This window comes from Microtus oregoni, unplaced genomic scaffold (assembly GCF_018167655.1).
Source record: "Microtus oregoni isolate MIOR12 unplaced genomic scaffold, Mior012 000000F_ref0000247, whole genome shotgun sequence".
Taxonomy (NCBI): domain Eukaryota; kingdom Metazoa; phylum Chordata; class Mammalia; order Rodentia; family Cricetidae; genus Microtus; species Microtus oregoni.
In genome coordinates this window covers 52687693-52705475 of record NW_024543059.1, presented here as the reverse complement: position 1 = coordinate 52705475, position 17783 = coordinate 52687693, and the positions used below count along the sequence as shown (strand labels likewise).

Sequence of the window (17783 nt, the reverse complement as noted above, 5' to 3'; positions counted from 1 at the left end):
TTTCTTGTCTTATTAAGTTATTGAAAATGACTGTTCTCTGCTTTCCTGGGCTTCCTAGTCTTGTACAAACTCCGTGTTCATTCAATCCAAGAAAGGCTATGCTTGAAGGAACTACAGGTTGATGATGTTGACTATTCTTTGTGTATCCTCACCCAAATACAAACTTTCCAGAGATGAGTCTCCTGGCTTGGCTACATCCTCCTTCCTCAACTCTCATGGACAGTAACACAATGCACACTTGCCATTGCATTCAATATTGCACAGCAATGAAAACACAAGAGCAAAGAGGAGTACCTCCTCCAGGTTGAGAATATTCGTTACACGGCAGCTCATCCTGAGGCCTTTTGTAGTGCTTCAGGAGTGTGACAATGGCATCATGTCCTTCATGGAAAGAAAAAGAATGAACTTTAATTTCATCTTGGCTTATTCAGCAGAAGCACCTCCCTAAACAAAACAAAACAAAACTCGAGAATATTTGTAACATAGGTTACTACTCATCAAGTAATATAAAACAATGTGGATTTAATACTTTATTCATTGAAAATAATGTACTGATTGTCACCTGATAGTTTACAGTGGGCAGAGGCAATACAATGCACACAGGACTATGCTCCTATTTGTAAGAGGACTGCAAGGTAGTTGAACAAATAGCTACAGAAATTGTGAGATAGATGAAAACTTAACCATACATGAAATGGTGCAAGAATATGTGGTTAGAACATGATTCAATGTATGAAACACACATAAGGTAACTGAGATAAAATGGCACACGCTGAGACTGGACATGGCATTTGGTTGGAAATGCCAGTAACCCAGCACTAAGATAATGGCATGGATTTCTGTGGTGGAGACAGCAAGCTGCCCATAGATGCCTGTATTCCTCTTCTACAGTGAGTCTGTCATTGGGAATGGCTGCTTACACTGGGATCTTCCTATCCACCTTCCACCCAACTGTGGCTTTGTGACAATAGTCACAGGGAGCACAGAGGTAATATCTTACCATGCCTATACCTTAAATCACAAGAAACTGTTACTCTTTCAGCTGCCAGCTTCATGCCCAGGGCTCTAAGGTGTGAGGGGTTATCACCAATCCTGGAATGTCACTAGGTTGAGAGACACATTTCGGATATAAGCCACCACCACTAGCGTTCTGGACTTATTAAACGTGCCAACATTTATTCTTGCAGAAGACAAAAAATGTTAAATGCTTTTCAGAGAATACCATTGATTTTCAATAGAATTGAACCTTGGCACTATTGTATGCTTTCACTATGAAAAGAATCTCCTGAAGCTAATTTGTAAAAGAGGAAGTCGACCTTAACGACCTTGACCAGAGCCTTGCGAAATGCAATCAAACCCGCTGTACAAATGGCCAACTTCAGAATCTGCAACGAAGAAATACTTTCCTATCACAGATGCCTGGCAGTTAGGATTGACTTTGCCACACGAATTTACATATAGGGAGCCCACAGTAGAGCTCACTTATTATGTTTTCCTGTTTTAAAAAAAAGCCCAGTGAATAGTATGGTCTGTCCAACAACACAGGATGGAGAAGTCAACACACTTACTGACACTGGGGCATTTTTCTGAAATGAACATTCTAGATCCAGACTCCTCCAAGAAAACAAACAATAATGTATAGAAATAATAAAAGTTCTAAGCAAATCTATTAGCTCTCTAGAAGTTAGCAACTAGGGTATTTTTTTTTTTTACCATCTTTAGATATCTGTTTGTGAGTTGGGAGTTTTCCATTTTCTCAAACCACAGATACAGGCTGTGTTGAAACAATGAGGGCCAGCCCTAGTTATTATTACTTTTTTCTTGGACACGTGTGACAGGGATCAGCAAAACCTCAGAGCCCGAATGATGTTAGTCAAGAGGCACATTTCTAGCGAGAGCCCGATGGGAAGGGGTAGCATATAACGTAAAATTTCTGAGTTGGGAGCAGACATGACAAGATCATGCCCTATTCACGACTAAAGGAAGCCCATGTGAAGCAGGGCAGAGGCAGATGAGCATGGTGCCTCTGGGCAGATGAAGAGAGATAAGAAGAGGGGTAAGGGCCCTTGGGTCATCAGAATGTGTCACACAGAAAATGAAGCGAGCACAGATGCCCAGAGATCAGGACTGTACAGTCAGGAGCTCAGACCCTCACCTCTTCCTTTAAGTGTAGGTAGGGTATATGGCTCCTATGGTTGCTGTTGTAGAGGCAGTGGGAGATGGTTGGGTCAACATTTCAACTCTTAACATCTATGTCTCAAATACAAGGGCACTCAAGTTTGGAAAATAAACACTACTACAGTTTAAATCACATATTGACCCACATACACCACTAATGGGAGACTTCAATTCCACTCGCATTAATAGACAGATCATTCAGACAAAAACTAAGCAGAGAAATACTGAAATTAATAGACATTATAAACCAAAATGACGTAACAGATATTTAAAGAACATTTCACCCAAATACAAAAGTATATACCTTTAAGTCGGCACGTCATGGAACTTTTTCCAAGACTGACTATATACTCAGTCAAAAAGCAAGTCTCAACAGATACAATAAAGCTGAAATAACTTCCCATATCTCGTTAAACCACCATGGATTAAACTTAATATCATCAACAACAACTGAAACAAGAGAAGTCTACAAACTCATGGAAACTAAACAAATCCACATTAGATGAAAAATGGGTTAAGATAGAAATAAAGAAAGAGATATAAAGTCTTTCTAGAATTCAAGGGAGATGAATACACCACATGCCCAAACTTATGGCACATAGTGAAAGCAGTGCTAAGAGAAAATTTCACAGACTAAGAAATTTAGAATTAGAGATATCATACTAGCAACTTAACAATACATATGAAAGCTCAGGTACAACACAAAGTAATCACACTCGAGAGGACTAAACAGCAAGAAATAATCAAAGGGCTGAAATCAATAGATTATAGATATAAAAACAATTAAAAACAGGATACAGCTCTAAACAGATATTTTTCAATAGAGGAAACTCAAATGGCAGAGAGACACTTAAAGAGATGTTCAACATCCTTAGTCATCAGGGAAATTTAAATCAAAACTACTTTGAGATTCCATCTTTCACTTGTTAGAATGACTAAGATCATTAAAATAAATGGAAGATCATGCCACTGAGCATGTGGAGTAATTCATTGCTGGAGTAAGTGCAAACTTGTACAGCCACTATGGAAATCAGAAAAGTGGTTCTTCAGAATGACAGGACTCAATCTTCCTTAAGACCCAGATATGTCACTATTGGCCATAGATCCAAAAGGTCCTTCAAGCCTACTACAAGGACAGTTGCTTGATGTTCATTGTGGCTTTATTCATCATAACTAGAAACCAAAAACAATCTATATGTCCCTTAACCAAAGAATGGATAAAGAAAACATGGTACATTTGCACATTGGAGTATTACTCAACTGAAAAAAGACATCATAAAATTTACAAGCAAATGGATGGAACTAGAAACAATCATCTTGAGTGAGGTAACTGAGATCCAGAAAGATAATTATGGTATGTATTCACTTATTAGTGGATATTAACCATGAAATAAATGATAGACAAGCTACATTTTGTATATCTATAGATGTTAGGCAAATAGTGGGTCAAGGGTGTAAACAGGAATTTCCTCAGAAGGGGGAAATAGAATAGATTTTATGGGCAGACTTGTGGTAGGTGAGGGCAGGAGGGGTGAATCATATAGGAGGAGATATAGTGAAGGAAGTGATGTGGGGAATAATGGCTGGGATTGAGGGCATTTTAAGGGTGGTGTGTAAGCCTATAGCAATGGAACCTTCTGAAATCTATGAAGGTGATCCAAGAGAGGCCAAGTAATAGGGGATACAGAGTCTGAACTGGTCATCTCTTGTAGCCAAGGTGTATCAGTGGTGGGACTAAGTTATAGTCAATTAAATTGTTGGCCAAAAGAGTCCCCTGGAAATCCACAAACAACATGGGCAATTGCTAAGATGAAAAGTTGTGCTCACCAAACCGATAGCAGAGTCCCATTGCTGAGGGCAACACTTAGACAATTCACTGAACGGGGAGAAGCCGAGTTGGTGCCTACATTGAGTCCTTATCACTACACTACAATCTCTTTGGTGTGAGAAGGTACTATGCCATCTGCTGAAAAGAAACATGGACACCAATCCATCCACAGAGCCTTTGACCCACAATCTACCCTGCCTTTAAAATATGCTAGAGTAATTCTGGCACAGAACTTGTGTGAATAGCAAACCAATAACTTATTTGACATAAGGCCCACTTCATGAGCAGGCACTTATACCCAAACCCAACACCGATTGGGTAATCAAAAGCCAGATATACTAAATATCCACTAGACCTTGGGTGAAACCAAACACTACATATATATATATATATATATATATATATATATATATATATATATATCGAATAAAACAACAAAACCAAATCAGAATATTTTTTCATTATTTTTGCTTCTCCTAGAAGATACTCACTTTCCCCCTGACACCCCAGCATGTATGTACACCCACACCCCAGCATGTATGCAGGCAGGCACAACAGAACCTAGCTCACACACGCCCTTCCCTGTCCCTCAGGCACCTCTGTGAACTGACTCTGCTGATGGGCAGAGGACCTAGGTGCTTCCCCTGTGGAGGAGGACGCAGCATCCTGAACCCTAACTGCCTGTGAGAGCAGCAGATCCCACCCTTCATGTCCCTCTCATTGTAAAAGCTCTCTGGGCTCCATTTGCTCCGAGCAGTTTCAATTTCCTGCCAGCATGGTGGCACGATTTGCTGGCATTTTCTTTGTAATACTTTCCATCAAGAGCCTAATGAGTGGCTGAGTTCTGGCTGGTGATAAGCCAGAGGCTGCTGGGAAGGTGCCAAGTAGCCCCTGCGCTCTGCAGAACGTCCCTGCTTTACCTTCCTCCTGCTGACAGCCTTGGAGGCCTGAGAGTAGGAAACGTTCTTTTGCTGGGAGAGCTCTGACAAACCGAGAGCAAGTCGAGGAAGGAGCCATGAACACCAGGGAGTTCTCTGCAATCCTGGTCAAAAGGAGTGAAGGAGAAACATCCCCTTGTGAACATCGCCAATCCACTCACCAACCGAACCCTTGACAGTGGACAGAGAGACACTAAAGTCACATTAAGACATGTTCAGACATAACCAATCTTCCACTAATCAAATAAAAGATTTTCCTATAGCTAAGACTTTCGCGTCTGTGCTCAAATGTCTTAAACAGAGGGTAGGTGGCTGTGTCGGTAGCTCCATTATAGCCACGGGCGGCACTTTCAGAGCTTTAGTGCTGGGTCGGGGGGACGGTAATCTTCTTAACTGTCACCCTATTGCATAGTTATTTTATTTTCTAGGTGTGTGAGGTTCTACATCTGTCTCCAGGGTTGTTAGGACAACAGCCCGGTAACACATCATTGTCATGGACACAGCTGCGACTTCGTGGCTCTTGAGGAAGAAAATTTTTTCTTCTCATAGGATCTCTCCTTATATTAGAGCATTATTATAGCATCTCACCATCCTTGCTTACTCAACTAGGAGTTGAATGAATGCTGCTTCCATTTCGTGCCTGAGTATTTTTTTAAGAACTATCTGTGGCCAGATCCTCCACACTCACAATCTTGGGGCTGGTACACCCTCACCCCATCAATAGGGCCAGTTCTACTGTGATACCCAGAGGAGGTACAGGGCCTAATTTCTCAAGTGTTGTAGCTGGTAAGGGGGAGGAAGGAACTTCCTCACCCATTTTAGGTGGCAGGGGCACTGGGGAGGAATCCTTCCCTTGCCCTTGCCATCACATGGCAGATGAGGGGGTGTGGCCAGTCTCTTCACGCTCGAACTATGGCTTTCCTCAGCACATGAAGATGCTTTCTGTATTGCTCACTGCTTCACCTCAGTTCCTGGCTCAGCACCATTGCAGACTAGCTGCCAATGCATCTCTGGGATGGAACACAGTGTAGGGATGAGAGCTACACTGCTGAAATGCAGATCTTCCTTCCTTTTGTAGCAATGCTATTTATCAGTAAAGGAAAATACATCTCTTGTTTACACCATACACATTATTTTTATTTTATTTAGCCAAACTTGAGGAAGAAAAGCAGAAGATGCTGTGAGTGGGTCTCTCTGCAATGTCCTGCTGCAGCCTGGAATGGGGGTTAGGGAAGGCTATGGGATCAGTTGCAAGCTGAACTTGAACGCCGAGTTGAGTTGATTATGCAAAAAAGAGAAAAGGATTCTGGCCAGAGTAAGAATGGCTGGTCCAACTGTTTGTTTACTTGAATATGAGGACTGTCGTAGCTTTGTCATTGGCACAGCGTAGAGTTATCCTTGAGGAATCGCCTAGCTCAGATTGGTCTATGGGCACATCTGTGGAGGATTGTCTTGATTGTCAGCTGGTGCAGAAGGACCTAATTCTGTGAGTGGCATCATTCTTAATGCAATAATCCTGGGCTGAATAAGGAAGTCAGCTAAGCATGAACCTGGAATCAAGGCAGAGAGCAAGCCAGCAAAGTGTGAAACAAGAACCCACAAACGCCTATTAGCCAGTTTATTAAGGGGTGCAATGAAAAGACAAATGCACAGACCCAGAACAAAGCAGATGCTGCCGCTGATCCAGCTGCCTTCTCCTGCCGTTGTGCCTAGGGTCAAGAGCACCAACTGCAAGTTGCCTCTCCTCCACTTGCTCCAGCTCTGATCACACCAAGAGAACAGGCGTGTGCTCCTTCCCTGGTTTATCAGGTCACTACTCAGAGAAAACCATGCCCATGGCAAGTCAATCAAATGTCATTGGCTAAACTGATTGAGTTCCCACAACAGAAGCCTGCTACATCCTGACTTCTGCTCTGACTGTGCTATGAAACCGCACAAACAAGGCTTCTGTTGTTTGCATTCTCTACATTCTTAGCTTTCAAGCCCTCATGGCAGAAGCTCATTGAGCTTCGAACATTCAATGTCTTTCCTGAGTCATGGACACTCCCACAGTCCTTCCGCGAAACAGCATGGTCCATCGCAGCCACATTCCATGCCTGGAGCCCATTTCTATTTTAATGTTCTTTCTGCTGCTCTGATGAAACACTCTACCAAAAAGCAATGTGTGGAGAAGTTTGCTTGGCTTGCACTTCTAGGCCACAATCCATCACTGAGGGCTGCCCTCTGGCATGCCCACAGGTCTATCTAATATAGGCAATTCCTCCAGAGACTTCCCTCTCAGAAGACTCCAGACTGGTCAAGTTGAAAATTAAAGCTAATGCTGACAGGAACTCTGCAGTTAAGTCAGCTCTCCTACTGGTAGACACAGCTACAAAGGCAATAGAATAGTGATAGGATTCCTGAAAACATCTCTCACGAGACCCCAGTGATGGTGCATCGAACAGATTGCTATGTCTAATGGCTTCTTCAACAAGTTTGCCCTGAACTTCTGTTAGGAGTCAGCTGCTGAATTTAACTTGTTTTGGAAGACGCAGACTAACAGCTCCCAAAACTTGTTATATGGAAGCTGGAAATGTATTAGAGATGAATTGTTTTAGGGTGAATGGAAGCAGAGATAGAGTATACAGGTAACAAAACAACACATTAAAAGGGGGCATTGATGAGGCTGGGATGCCAGACAAGACCTGAGGATTCACTATGCATTGGGGAAACTTTGCAGAGTGACTCATGCATCCAGCATTTCTTGCTTCTGTTCTTCCCTAACCTCAATCCCTCAGCTACTTTTTATGGGCTAGAATCTGTGGGAACTCATGACTATGAGATTTCATTACCGTTAGAGAGTACATGATACCACATTTACTATAAATAATTCACACCATACTCCACCTGTCAGAAGGAATAAACAAAGCATGTATCTCAGGACAGGAACCTCTATTTTTATTGTTTTGCTCACTTACTACTAATTCTCCAACCCCTGCTTCTTGTCACTGTGAATTATGGCACCTCTGCCATATATAAATATTGCATTGTGGGTAATTAAATATTGGGGAAGGTGCTTCTGTAAATTACTTTAACTGGTGTCAGCTCCAAAGCAATCAGAAGGTTTTAGTTCTGTTTCTACTTTGGATTATTTTCTGACCCAAACAGCCTGACATAAAAGAGTACTTTTCTTTGTCAAAGGCAGCCTTTTCAAATTTAACTGCCAGACAAGCCATTGAACTACGGGTTCAATTCTAATTGGCTGAGATCTTTTCGTTTGGCAGTTTCATCTTTAATGCAATGGATGTAGGATTATGTGCAGATCTTTTCAATGGCTTTTCCATACTGGTGCTTAGGGCAGAGGATTTGAACATAAGCAGGCTGCTGGCTATTTCTTCTGGACAATTTAAATTGATTCATACAAGTCCTTTGTACCCCAAGGAAAGGGCAGAGCAAATCCACGAGGGACTGATATCACTTCACTTTCAGACAGAATTGTAGAAAGAGGAGGAAGAAGTCCTGGGAAGGAGGAGCACTCTAAATACTGTAAAATTGGAGCTTAGTTCAGTCTAGCCAAACATGGTTAATTCTCAACAGCAGATTTCCGTGCAGAACTGAGCTCACTAGGGATTTGGTCTTGGTCTCCATGGGATAAAATTTCATCTCTATAGACAACATCCATCCTATATGGTCCCACAAAACCACAAAAGGTTCAACTCTTCAGAACATATTCCAAAAGAACAAATGACTTTTCTAAAACCTTAAAACACCCTTGGAGTTACTGTATCAGAATATTGCAGTGACAGCTCACTAAAATTTACTTTGCATCCAGTAAAATAGCTTAGCGTCATTATATCACGAGTGGTCTTGGGAAAGGTGAAATACTGTTCTTCTTTATTCATTAACTAATAAAAGTAACACATACAGCAGGACTTCCCACACCATTTTCCTCTGAATTTGTCAACTGTAGATGGACTAGACCTTGTCGACATATTTATCGTCTGTTTATATTGTATATAGTCATTGTACTTATTTAGTTTTCTTATTTAGCTATAGCCTTCCTAAATTTTTTGGCAAAAAGGGGAAATATAGTGGCATTTCCAATGTAGTTTAATAAATAAAGACTGGTGCTGTGGGAGCCCCTTCAGCCACTAGCCTTTAAAATACCAGCCCACTTGGGCGTGGTCTCTTATACTATAATTCCTGAGGTGAAGCATGTGCTTACTCTCTGTCTTGCTTCTGGCTGCTGGATTCAGTTCCTGTTCCCCATTTGTGCAGAGGACTGTGATCTAGGACTGTGATCTGTGAGTCTCCCCTAAATAAATAAACATTTATTACACATAATTCTAAACTATTGTGGGATTATTTTGCAACTTTCTTCATTATCTGGCACCTCACATTTTGTGGCCTGAATTTATATAAAAAAGCTGTTTGTCTGAGGCTTTTTAGCTACCAGTTAAGGCCAGGGCTGGAATTGGAATTCCAGTTCTAGGGATTGGAACCCAAACCCAGTTACCTGGGTTCAGGAGAAAAACTAATATTCCCATCTGTCCCAGGTTAGCTTCAGAGATGGAAAATACACAGACTCTCTGGATACTGTATGTTATTGTATAGTCTTTGAATTGTTTGACTGATGAGAAAGTAGCAATAGCTGCCAAAGGACATTTGATTATAAATACTGCTGGCTTAATTTTGAAAATGTCTTGACTTCAAAATTTAAGTCAAAAGATATGTTACTTTGGAGAAGAGGTTTTGTTTTTGTTTCTACAGGAAATGAGAGGCTGTAGATTCATTTTTGGTTAAGAAAAATTAGGTTTGATCAAGAAAGACCCCTGAAAACTCTCCAGTAGGAGAAGATGGCCCAGATGATCCAACATTTCAGAGGACCTCTGTGTCAGAGTTTCCTCTGAGTTTCGAATCTAGAATAGCTTCACGACTGCTGACTAAGATGATCAAGCCTCACAGAATATTTCAGACAAAACTTGACCATAATCCCAAATTTTCTGTAGGTCGTCAAAATATTATCAGTGCCCCCAATAAGCAGGAAGTAGCCTGGAAAGCCTACACCCCATTCCCCCCAAAATGGATTATGGATATTTTTCTTTGTTTAGTGTGTTACTTACACATTGTTATGAATAATGGGCAGGAAAAAAGCTAAATAAAGTAAATTAGATTCAGAGTTCTTGTTTTTAAAAAGAAGTCGGGGGAGTGCTGTGGGACAATGGTCTTGGATCCTGTAAATATTTGTCTCTTGTACTTGTTTAATAAAATGCTGATTGACCAGTAGCTAATCAGGAAGTATAGGTGGGGTGACCAGAACAGAACAATTCTGGGAAGAAGAAAAGCTCAGTCTATAGTCCTCACCCAGACGCAGAGGAAGCAAGATGAGAATGCCTCACTGATAAAAGGTACCAGGCCATGTGGCTGACACAGACAAGAATTAAGGGTTAATGTAGATAGAATAGTTAGTAAGAAGCCTGATCTATAGGCCATCCAGTTTATAATTAATGTAGACCTCTGTGTGTTCCTTTGAGACTGAACTGCTACCAGGATCGGCAGGACAGAAACATCTGTCATCACCTGACAAACCAGAATGAATCTGTCTCTAAACCCTTCTGTCCTGTGAGAAAGAATTCTGTATAGGCCTCACTGTTTCCTCAAGTTTGCATTGCTTGCAGAAGAATACTTTTTGAAAATCATAATTAGTTTGGTGAGTTCCTTGCCAAGGGACAAATGAAAGCATATCTCTTTGGAAATCAATCAGAAACTTTGTCCTGACAGCACTGCTAAGGCCATTTCAGTCTTCACAGAGCACATGAAAACAATGCCCCAGAAAATAGCAACAATGCCATCTTGCTGGTCTGACTTGCTTTACCCAGAACATTTGCAAACCATCCGTCTGTCTCCTGAGCACTCACATTCCATTTGCTAACATTCATAGGAATTATGGGAATCCATGCTGGTTCCTGGTACATTAGCTGGACAGAGAGAGGTGACAGACAGGACTGATTCTGGAGAGACGAGTGGGCAGGCCCACTGAACTCCAAGGTTTCTGCCATAAAAAAGTCTCAGGAGCTGTGCAATGATTTATTGTTTTGTAAGGAGTAGATTCAAACAGAAACTGTAATAAATAAAGCCAGATTTCGACTATCACTCTCAATCAACTGAAAACAAACAAAGTCAAGCCCACTGAAGAGATAGCTTCAACAGCAATTCCAGAGCTGCCTTCTGGAAGACAAATGCTTGCTAAACACCACTCCTCTGAATCTCGCAGTCCTTGAGAAAGGCTGTCTAACAGTTCATGAACAAACATGATCCGTGGAGCAACAGGAACCCAGCAAGGCCTCCAAGTTTCAGGCTGTGGAATATTCCCCAACTGATGCTTACAGAGAGAATAACTTAGAGCCTTTTAGTGCAAAGCACAAGGTCATGATACCTTCCAGAAGTTCATTCATATTCAACAAAGCACGCGCACTGTACACTCTAAGTGAGTTCCATGGCATGGTATTCTTAAAAGCTCTAAGCACATTTCAAGGATGGTAGAATATCTAAATGAGTTGTGATGGTGCCATGACACGTGGCACTAGGCAGTGATATAAATGGATGGGCTACAGCTCCTGGTAAAGAGATGGGTTGATCTATCAAATCATTGACCAACAGAAACCAGATGTAGTAGAATATACCATAACAGTCCAGTCCATAAATCAGAACAGGAGGCTGTAGTATACTTCTTGGAGAAGGGATTGGAAGAGAAGGTCAGTAGCGTTTCTAGGGTTTGAGAGTTGGTACATTTTTCATCTGGGTTCTGGGTGGGTGTAAGGATTCACTGAGCTGTGTGGACAGGACTTGTGCAAGGATCTATGGTGTTGCCTGTTTCATCACTGGTTTATTGACTCACCTATCTGAAAGTAATCCTGATAATTTTCACTACCAATCTTCAGAGCTGTGGGTTTTTTTTTTCTGTCTCTGTTTCTGAGGTTGCAGTAGTTCCCTGCTTTCATCCTTCAAACTTCCTGTCTCCTTTTGATAATGGACTTTACCCTAGTTCAGGCACAAAATCCTTTTAGATCAACTTGGCAGGCTAAAAAAGCCTACAGCTTGGTAATTTTGCGTGTCAGCATGATGTTTGAGGATTCTCACATTAAAAATGAGAAACCTATTTTTATATATACTTTAAACATCTAAAAAATGCAAAGAAGAAACCAGAAGAGGAAGATCAAATAGGGAGGGGGATGGAAGAGAAGGGTGAAGAAGGGAATATGAGGGGGGACAGCTGAGACTAAAGGCCGTGAGAAAAACCATATGGAAACCTACTATATGAATGCTTTCTAAAATATCTACATATATGGAAGGAATCTAAGTTAAGACACCAAATAATAGGGGGAAATGACCTAAATAGACATCCAAGGCATCAACTAAAACCTCTAGTTACATCTTGTTGAGTGGTTTGTCAAAGGGGTCTCATGGAAACCCCCAAATATCACATCTTATTGCCAAGGTTACTGGTTATATTTTATAACACAGTAGTGAGGCCTTATGGCTGCGGGTAATACTTACTTATGCCATCCAACATAGAAACATCAAGCTTTTGCCCAAATAGAAGTTTCATATTTCCGACTAGTACCCACGGTGCTTTAAGGTACTCTACTGGAGGGGGAAGCTAATCACTAATTCCCCAAGCTACAAACCCTGTGACCTGCATCAGTGACTTGTCTGCAAGATCAATAGGTCTAATCATAGTACAAATGTTAAGATAGCAACCAGCCACTTTTTAGTTGGATTTAAGGCTCAGTCCATGAGATGAAGCCCACACCTGGCACTGCTTTAGTGACCAAAGAACTTGATGCTAGATAGGTCGTGGGCCCATGGGGAACCTACTACTGTCATTACTTCTTATACATATGGTTATGCGCATAGATCAGTGCCTTTTACTACTCATCAGAGAAGCCTCTTGATGCGGAAGATTGACATGAACACTTGAAATGCATCCACAGCTGGCCATTGTGCAGAGAGTGAGAGATTTGAGCACTCAGCCCTAAATGGAATGTCTTTATCAAACTCCTCCCCTCATCCCTAACCATCTATACAGAAGAGGGAGCAGAAATATTGCAAGATCCAGAGGTGATGGGTGACTACAAGAAAGCAGGGAATTCCAGACACACATTTGCAGTCAGAGGTTACAACAGCTCACACGAGACCTGCACAGGTTCAGGCTAGACAAGTTCACAGCCCTGAGAGGAGGAGGATGACACGGGGTTACATCCCTAACCAAGAAGGTATGTGCAATTGATACACAGTTGTAAAGGGGAAATAGGTTTTCTCCAGTTGAGAAATTGGGTATATGAACCACGCTTCAGGACAGGCCCTAGGATACTTACTACACACCTCTGTGTATGACCTAAATCCTTGAAACTCCGGAGCAACCCCTTTTGATGAGTGTGAACAGCCCCTTGGCTTCAGCCACCCCACAGGCCGGGTGTGGCATCACATCACACCAGAGAGCTACACCAGAGGTGCCGTACATGGCTGTAAGCAGCCTGACTGATGCCCCCATCAATGCATTTGGAAAATGCTGCAGTTACGACTTTATTTTGTCCCGTGTCTACAAAAAAAAAAAAAGAAAGAAAAAAGAAAAACTTGATGAAACTATTACCACATTGGAATATGGTATTTGGGATAAAATAAATCTGTGTTTCTCGGTCATGGCAACTCTGTTTGGTTCTGGAATAAATTCTCTTATTCCTTTTAATGTGAGAACTGTGTGTTTGGTATATTTTTTCCTTTGCTTTCTTGTAACACTGATGTTCTTAGTAGGATTTAAACTGACAAATGTTCCTTCCCTCTCTGTATATATATGTGTGTGTATACATATATATATATATGTATACACAAACACACACACACATACACACACACACACACACACACATCAACATTTTTTCTGGTTTCTGTGTCCTAGAAGAAATGTTGATGTGGATCCAATTTTTCAGATATGTGTGAGAGCATACATATATGTGTACATGTGTGTGTGTGTGTGTGTGTGTGTGTGTGTGTGTGTGTATAACTCAGAAACCAGCTGTAAGACTACTCTGCTGTGGTCACCTCTCTCAATCCTGTTTCTCTGGAGCTTAGAATTTCAGTAGACCTGTTTCTTTTCATTGTCAATGCAATAGCTCATTTGCAGCCCAGAGTTTCTTTCTCTAATAATGGTCTGTTGGACTCTTTGATCCAAGTTCCCAGAGCTTCGCACACAATCTACAGAGGAAGTGGGAGGCTCAGTCATGTAAGCAAAGGGATTATTGATGCACTGGCATAATCTATGCACAGCTCAATGTGTCACTGCAGAGATGCGATGATTAAAAACATACCTTTTTCATAAGCCCACATCAAACACGTTTGCTCATCTTTTTCACCACTAGACCTGCTGGGATCACAAGCAACTAGATTCATATCTGCGCCATTATCCAGTAGGAACTGAACCAGGCGAATGTGGCCATGGTAGCAAGCAGAGTGTAGTCCTGTGAGGGGAAAGAACAAAAGGAAGGAAAGAAGAAAGAAGAAAAAGGTGCTTTAATGTCGAAAGAGTCATCCCTACAAACAGGGTCGTTTCCAGAAACATAAAGCCATACTTGATATGTGATGCGAAATTATTTTTGTTAATTTTTATTATTGAGAAAACAAATGATATATTCAGCGATAGAGGAATTGTAGTTAAGGCAACCTTCTATATTGACTATATTTGCTCAGATTGTGCTTTTTATTTTTTATTACTATTTCTACAGTAGTGGTTAATAACAAATATTATTGCCTTTACAAAATAAAAAAATAATCAAGAGCTCAGTCAGTATTTTTCTTGTGCACCACACCAAAGGCAGAGTGATGTTGCCAACCTGTCATGATACAGGGAACACAGGGTACAAAGAATGTGTGTAGATTTTTATACCTACACTGGAATTGAAAAAACACTCAACCTGATTTTTGCTATTGGCATTTACCATTAATTATAAATGATTCTAATTGCTAACAGTAACTTGGCCCCTGGGACTTGGCCATTCTCGGTATACTGCTCCCCCTTGGCTCATCACTGTTCTTGATAACTGACAGGTTTGTGTAGACATGATATTCTTGGCACAGCCTTACCTGTGTGTCCATCTCTTCCTCGGTGGTTAATGTTCACAGCATTCTGATCAAGAAGAAATTTGACCAGGTCAATGTTCTTGCCATAGGTACAAGCACTGCAGAAAGGAAAGACAAAAGGTTCTTAAGTACTGAGTCGTGTCCCTGAGGAAGCCCCAATTCCCAGGATTTCTGTGTGCACTGCTATTTAGAGATACTGTCTTCCAAGATGTAGTTGAAGTACAGCAGGATCCTTAGAACTCAATTCCAATAAGATTGGCATTCTTATGCAAAATGCAACTTGGGACAAAGATTACACAAGCAGAAGTCCGGATACAGGAGAATAGAGAGAAGTTGACCACCAGAAATCTAAAAAGAGCATCTGCATAGGAGGCCCAAGTTGTCCATACGCAGATCTTATAGATCCGAATGTGTGAAATGAACCATAGCATACGTCACCCAGGGTGCTATATGCTATTATGAGAAGCATAACAAATTTTTAAACTTGGCTAATCCAGGCCAATCCAGATACTGGTGTGTGTAGAAAAGTAACAAAGAGACAGGCATGGAAGAAAGGCGGGAAGAGAGAAGGAAGAGGTGACAGAACTCTTGTAAACACCGCTTAACAACTGGAGAAAAATGAAGGAACGTGTGAAATTCCTAGGGTTTTGGTCAAGTGTTCCCCGTGTGGTCAGTTCACCTTCACTCTAGGCAATACTCCCAAGACAGCCAAGTGCATATTCCAGGCAGGTCCAGATAACTTTTCTCAAACTGAGGCAAGCATCTGAAATTTACCCCCAGGAAAATGATTGTGTATCTCTCAAGGGCTCTGACACGAGAGAGCAAGTGCTCCAGGTTGTTACTGTTCTAGGGAGCTCCTCCACACACTAGCTTGGAATGTGCTCTAACCACTAAGCTTGAGCTTCCATTTATCCCTCTCCATTAGTCTCTTGCTGCTCAGATTTCAAATGAATCCACACTATGGTGTCATAATACAAACTTTGGAACACAATCATGATCATTTCTTTCTAGCTGGAGAGAACACTGACATATTTAAGAACCTAAAGGAGTTAAGTTTTTTTTTATTCTTTTCTCATTCATTACATCCCAACCATAGTTTCCCCTCTCTTACCTTCCTCCCTTCACTGAAGTCTCTTACCCTCAGCTCCCCTTTCCCTCAGACCTTCCCCAACTCCATCTCTCCTCAGAAAAGAGCAAGCCTTTCAGTCATATCAAGACTGGATCAGACAACCCAGTAGGGGGAAAAGCAGACAAAAGAGTTAGAGCCCTGATCCCACTGTTAGTAATCCCACAAAAACACTAGGTACATAGTTATAACATATGCGGAGGACATAGGTCGAACCCCTACAGGCTCCCTCATCTCTGGAGCCTCCATGATTTCTGCTCAGTTAATTCTTGTGAGGCCTTTTCTCGTGGTGCCCCTGACCCCAAGGGCTCCTCTGATCCTTCTTCCCCCTCCTCTGCAGGACTCCTGGAACGCCACCTAGTGTTTAGCTGTGGGGCTCTGCATCTGTTCCCAACAGCTGCTGGATGAAGACTCTGGTATCTTTGATGATAGTTCTCCAGGCTCAGGCCACAGAACACTCTACAGGCAGGACAAACTGCAGGTTGAAGATCTTGTGGCTGGTTTGGTGTCCCAATAACTCCACTTGAGGCCTTGCTTGGTTTCAGAAGATGGCCCATTCAGGCTCTGTGTTCCCCCATTACTAGGAGTCTTCACTAGAGTTACTCTTCAGATTTTATGGAGTTTTCATTGTACTAGGTTTCCTCCTTGCCCCTGAAATACCTCAAGATTCCAGGAATTTCTCTCTGTATTTTCTCCCCATCACTTGATTCCTGCTGTTTCAAACCCTACCTGCTTCCAGTTCACCCGCAAAATCTATTCTATTTCCCCTGTCCAGGGAGATCCTTGGATTCCCCTTTAAGCTTTCCTGTTACTTAGCTTTTAGGGGCCCTTGGACCATATGATTATCTTTTATTTTACACCTAATACCCATTCATCAGTGAGTACATATGATGTTTGTCTTTCTGGGTCTAGGTTACCTCACTCAGGATAATTTTTTCTAGTTCCGTATATTTACTGAAAATTTCATGATGTCCTGGTTTTAACAGCAGAATAATACTCCATTATGTAAATATACCACATTTTGTTTATCCATTCTTTTGATGAGAGGCATCTAAGTTGTTTTCAGTTTTTAGCTATTATGAATCAAGTTCCTATGAACACAGTTGAGTACGTGTCCTAGTGAAAAGATGGACCGTTCTTTGGTTACATGCCTAGGAGTGGGACAGCTGGGTCTCGAGGTAGACAGATCCTCAATTTTCTGAGAAACTGTCATACTGATTTCAAATCAAATTAAAAGGAGAGAAACTGAAAGCAATTCCACTAAAGTCAGGAACAAGACAAGGCTGTCTACTCTCTCCATATCTATTCAAGATAGTACTTGAAGTTCTAGTTAGTGTAATAAGACAACTGAAGGCGATCAATGGGGTACAAATTGGAAAGGAAGAAGTCAAAGTATCATTATTAACAGATGATAAGATATTGTACATAATTATCACCAAAAATTCTACTGGGGAGCACCTACAGATAAACACCTTTAGCAACATGGCTGGATATAAGATCAACTGAAAAAAAATCCAGTATCCCCCTTATATACTAATGACAAATGAGTTGAGAAAGAAATCAGGGAGACAACACCCTTCACAATAACCACAAATAG

The 17783-nt window shown here is 41.4% G+C and overlaps 1 protein-coding gene across 2 annotated transcripts in view; it reads right to left on the bottom strand.

Moving 5' to 3' along the window:
• Nucleotides 1-17783, bottom strand: part of LOC121447239 (serine/threonine-protein kinase TNNI3K) — a 217186-nt gene that overhangs the window by 130909 nt on the left and 68494 nt on the right. For both annotated transcript variants that reach the window (XM_041650381.1, XM_041650390.1), the window contains exons 10-12: nt 15064-15158; nt 14292-14441; nt 295-381 (exon numbers count right to left, since the gene is read on the bottom strand). In XM_041650381.1, coding sequence (XP_041506315.1) covers nt 295-381; nt 14292-14441; nt 15064-15158 — 332 coding nt within the window. The remainder of the gene's footprint in view (nt 1-294; nt 382-14291; nt 14442-15063; nt 15159-17783) is intronic.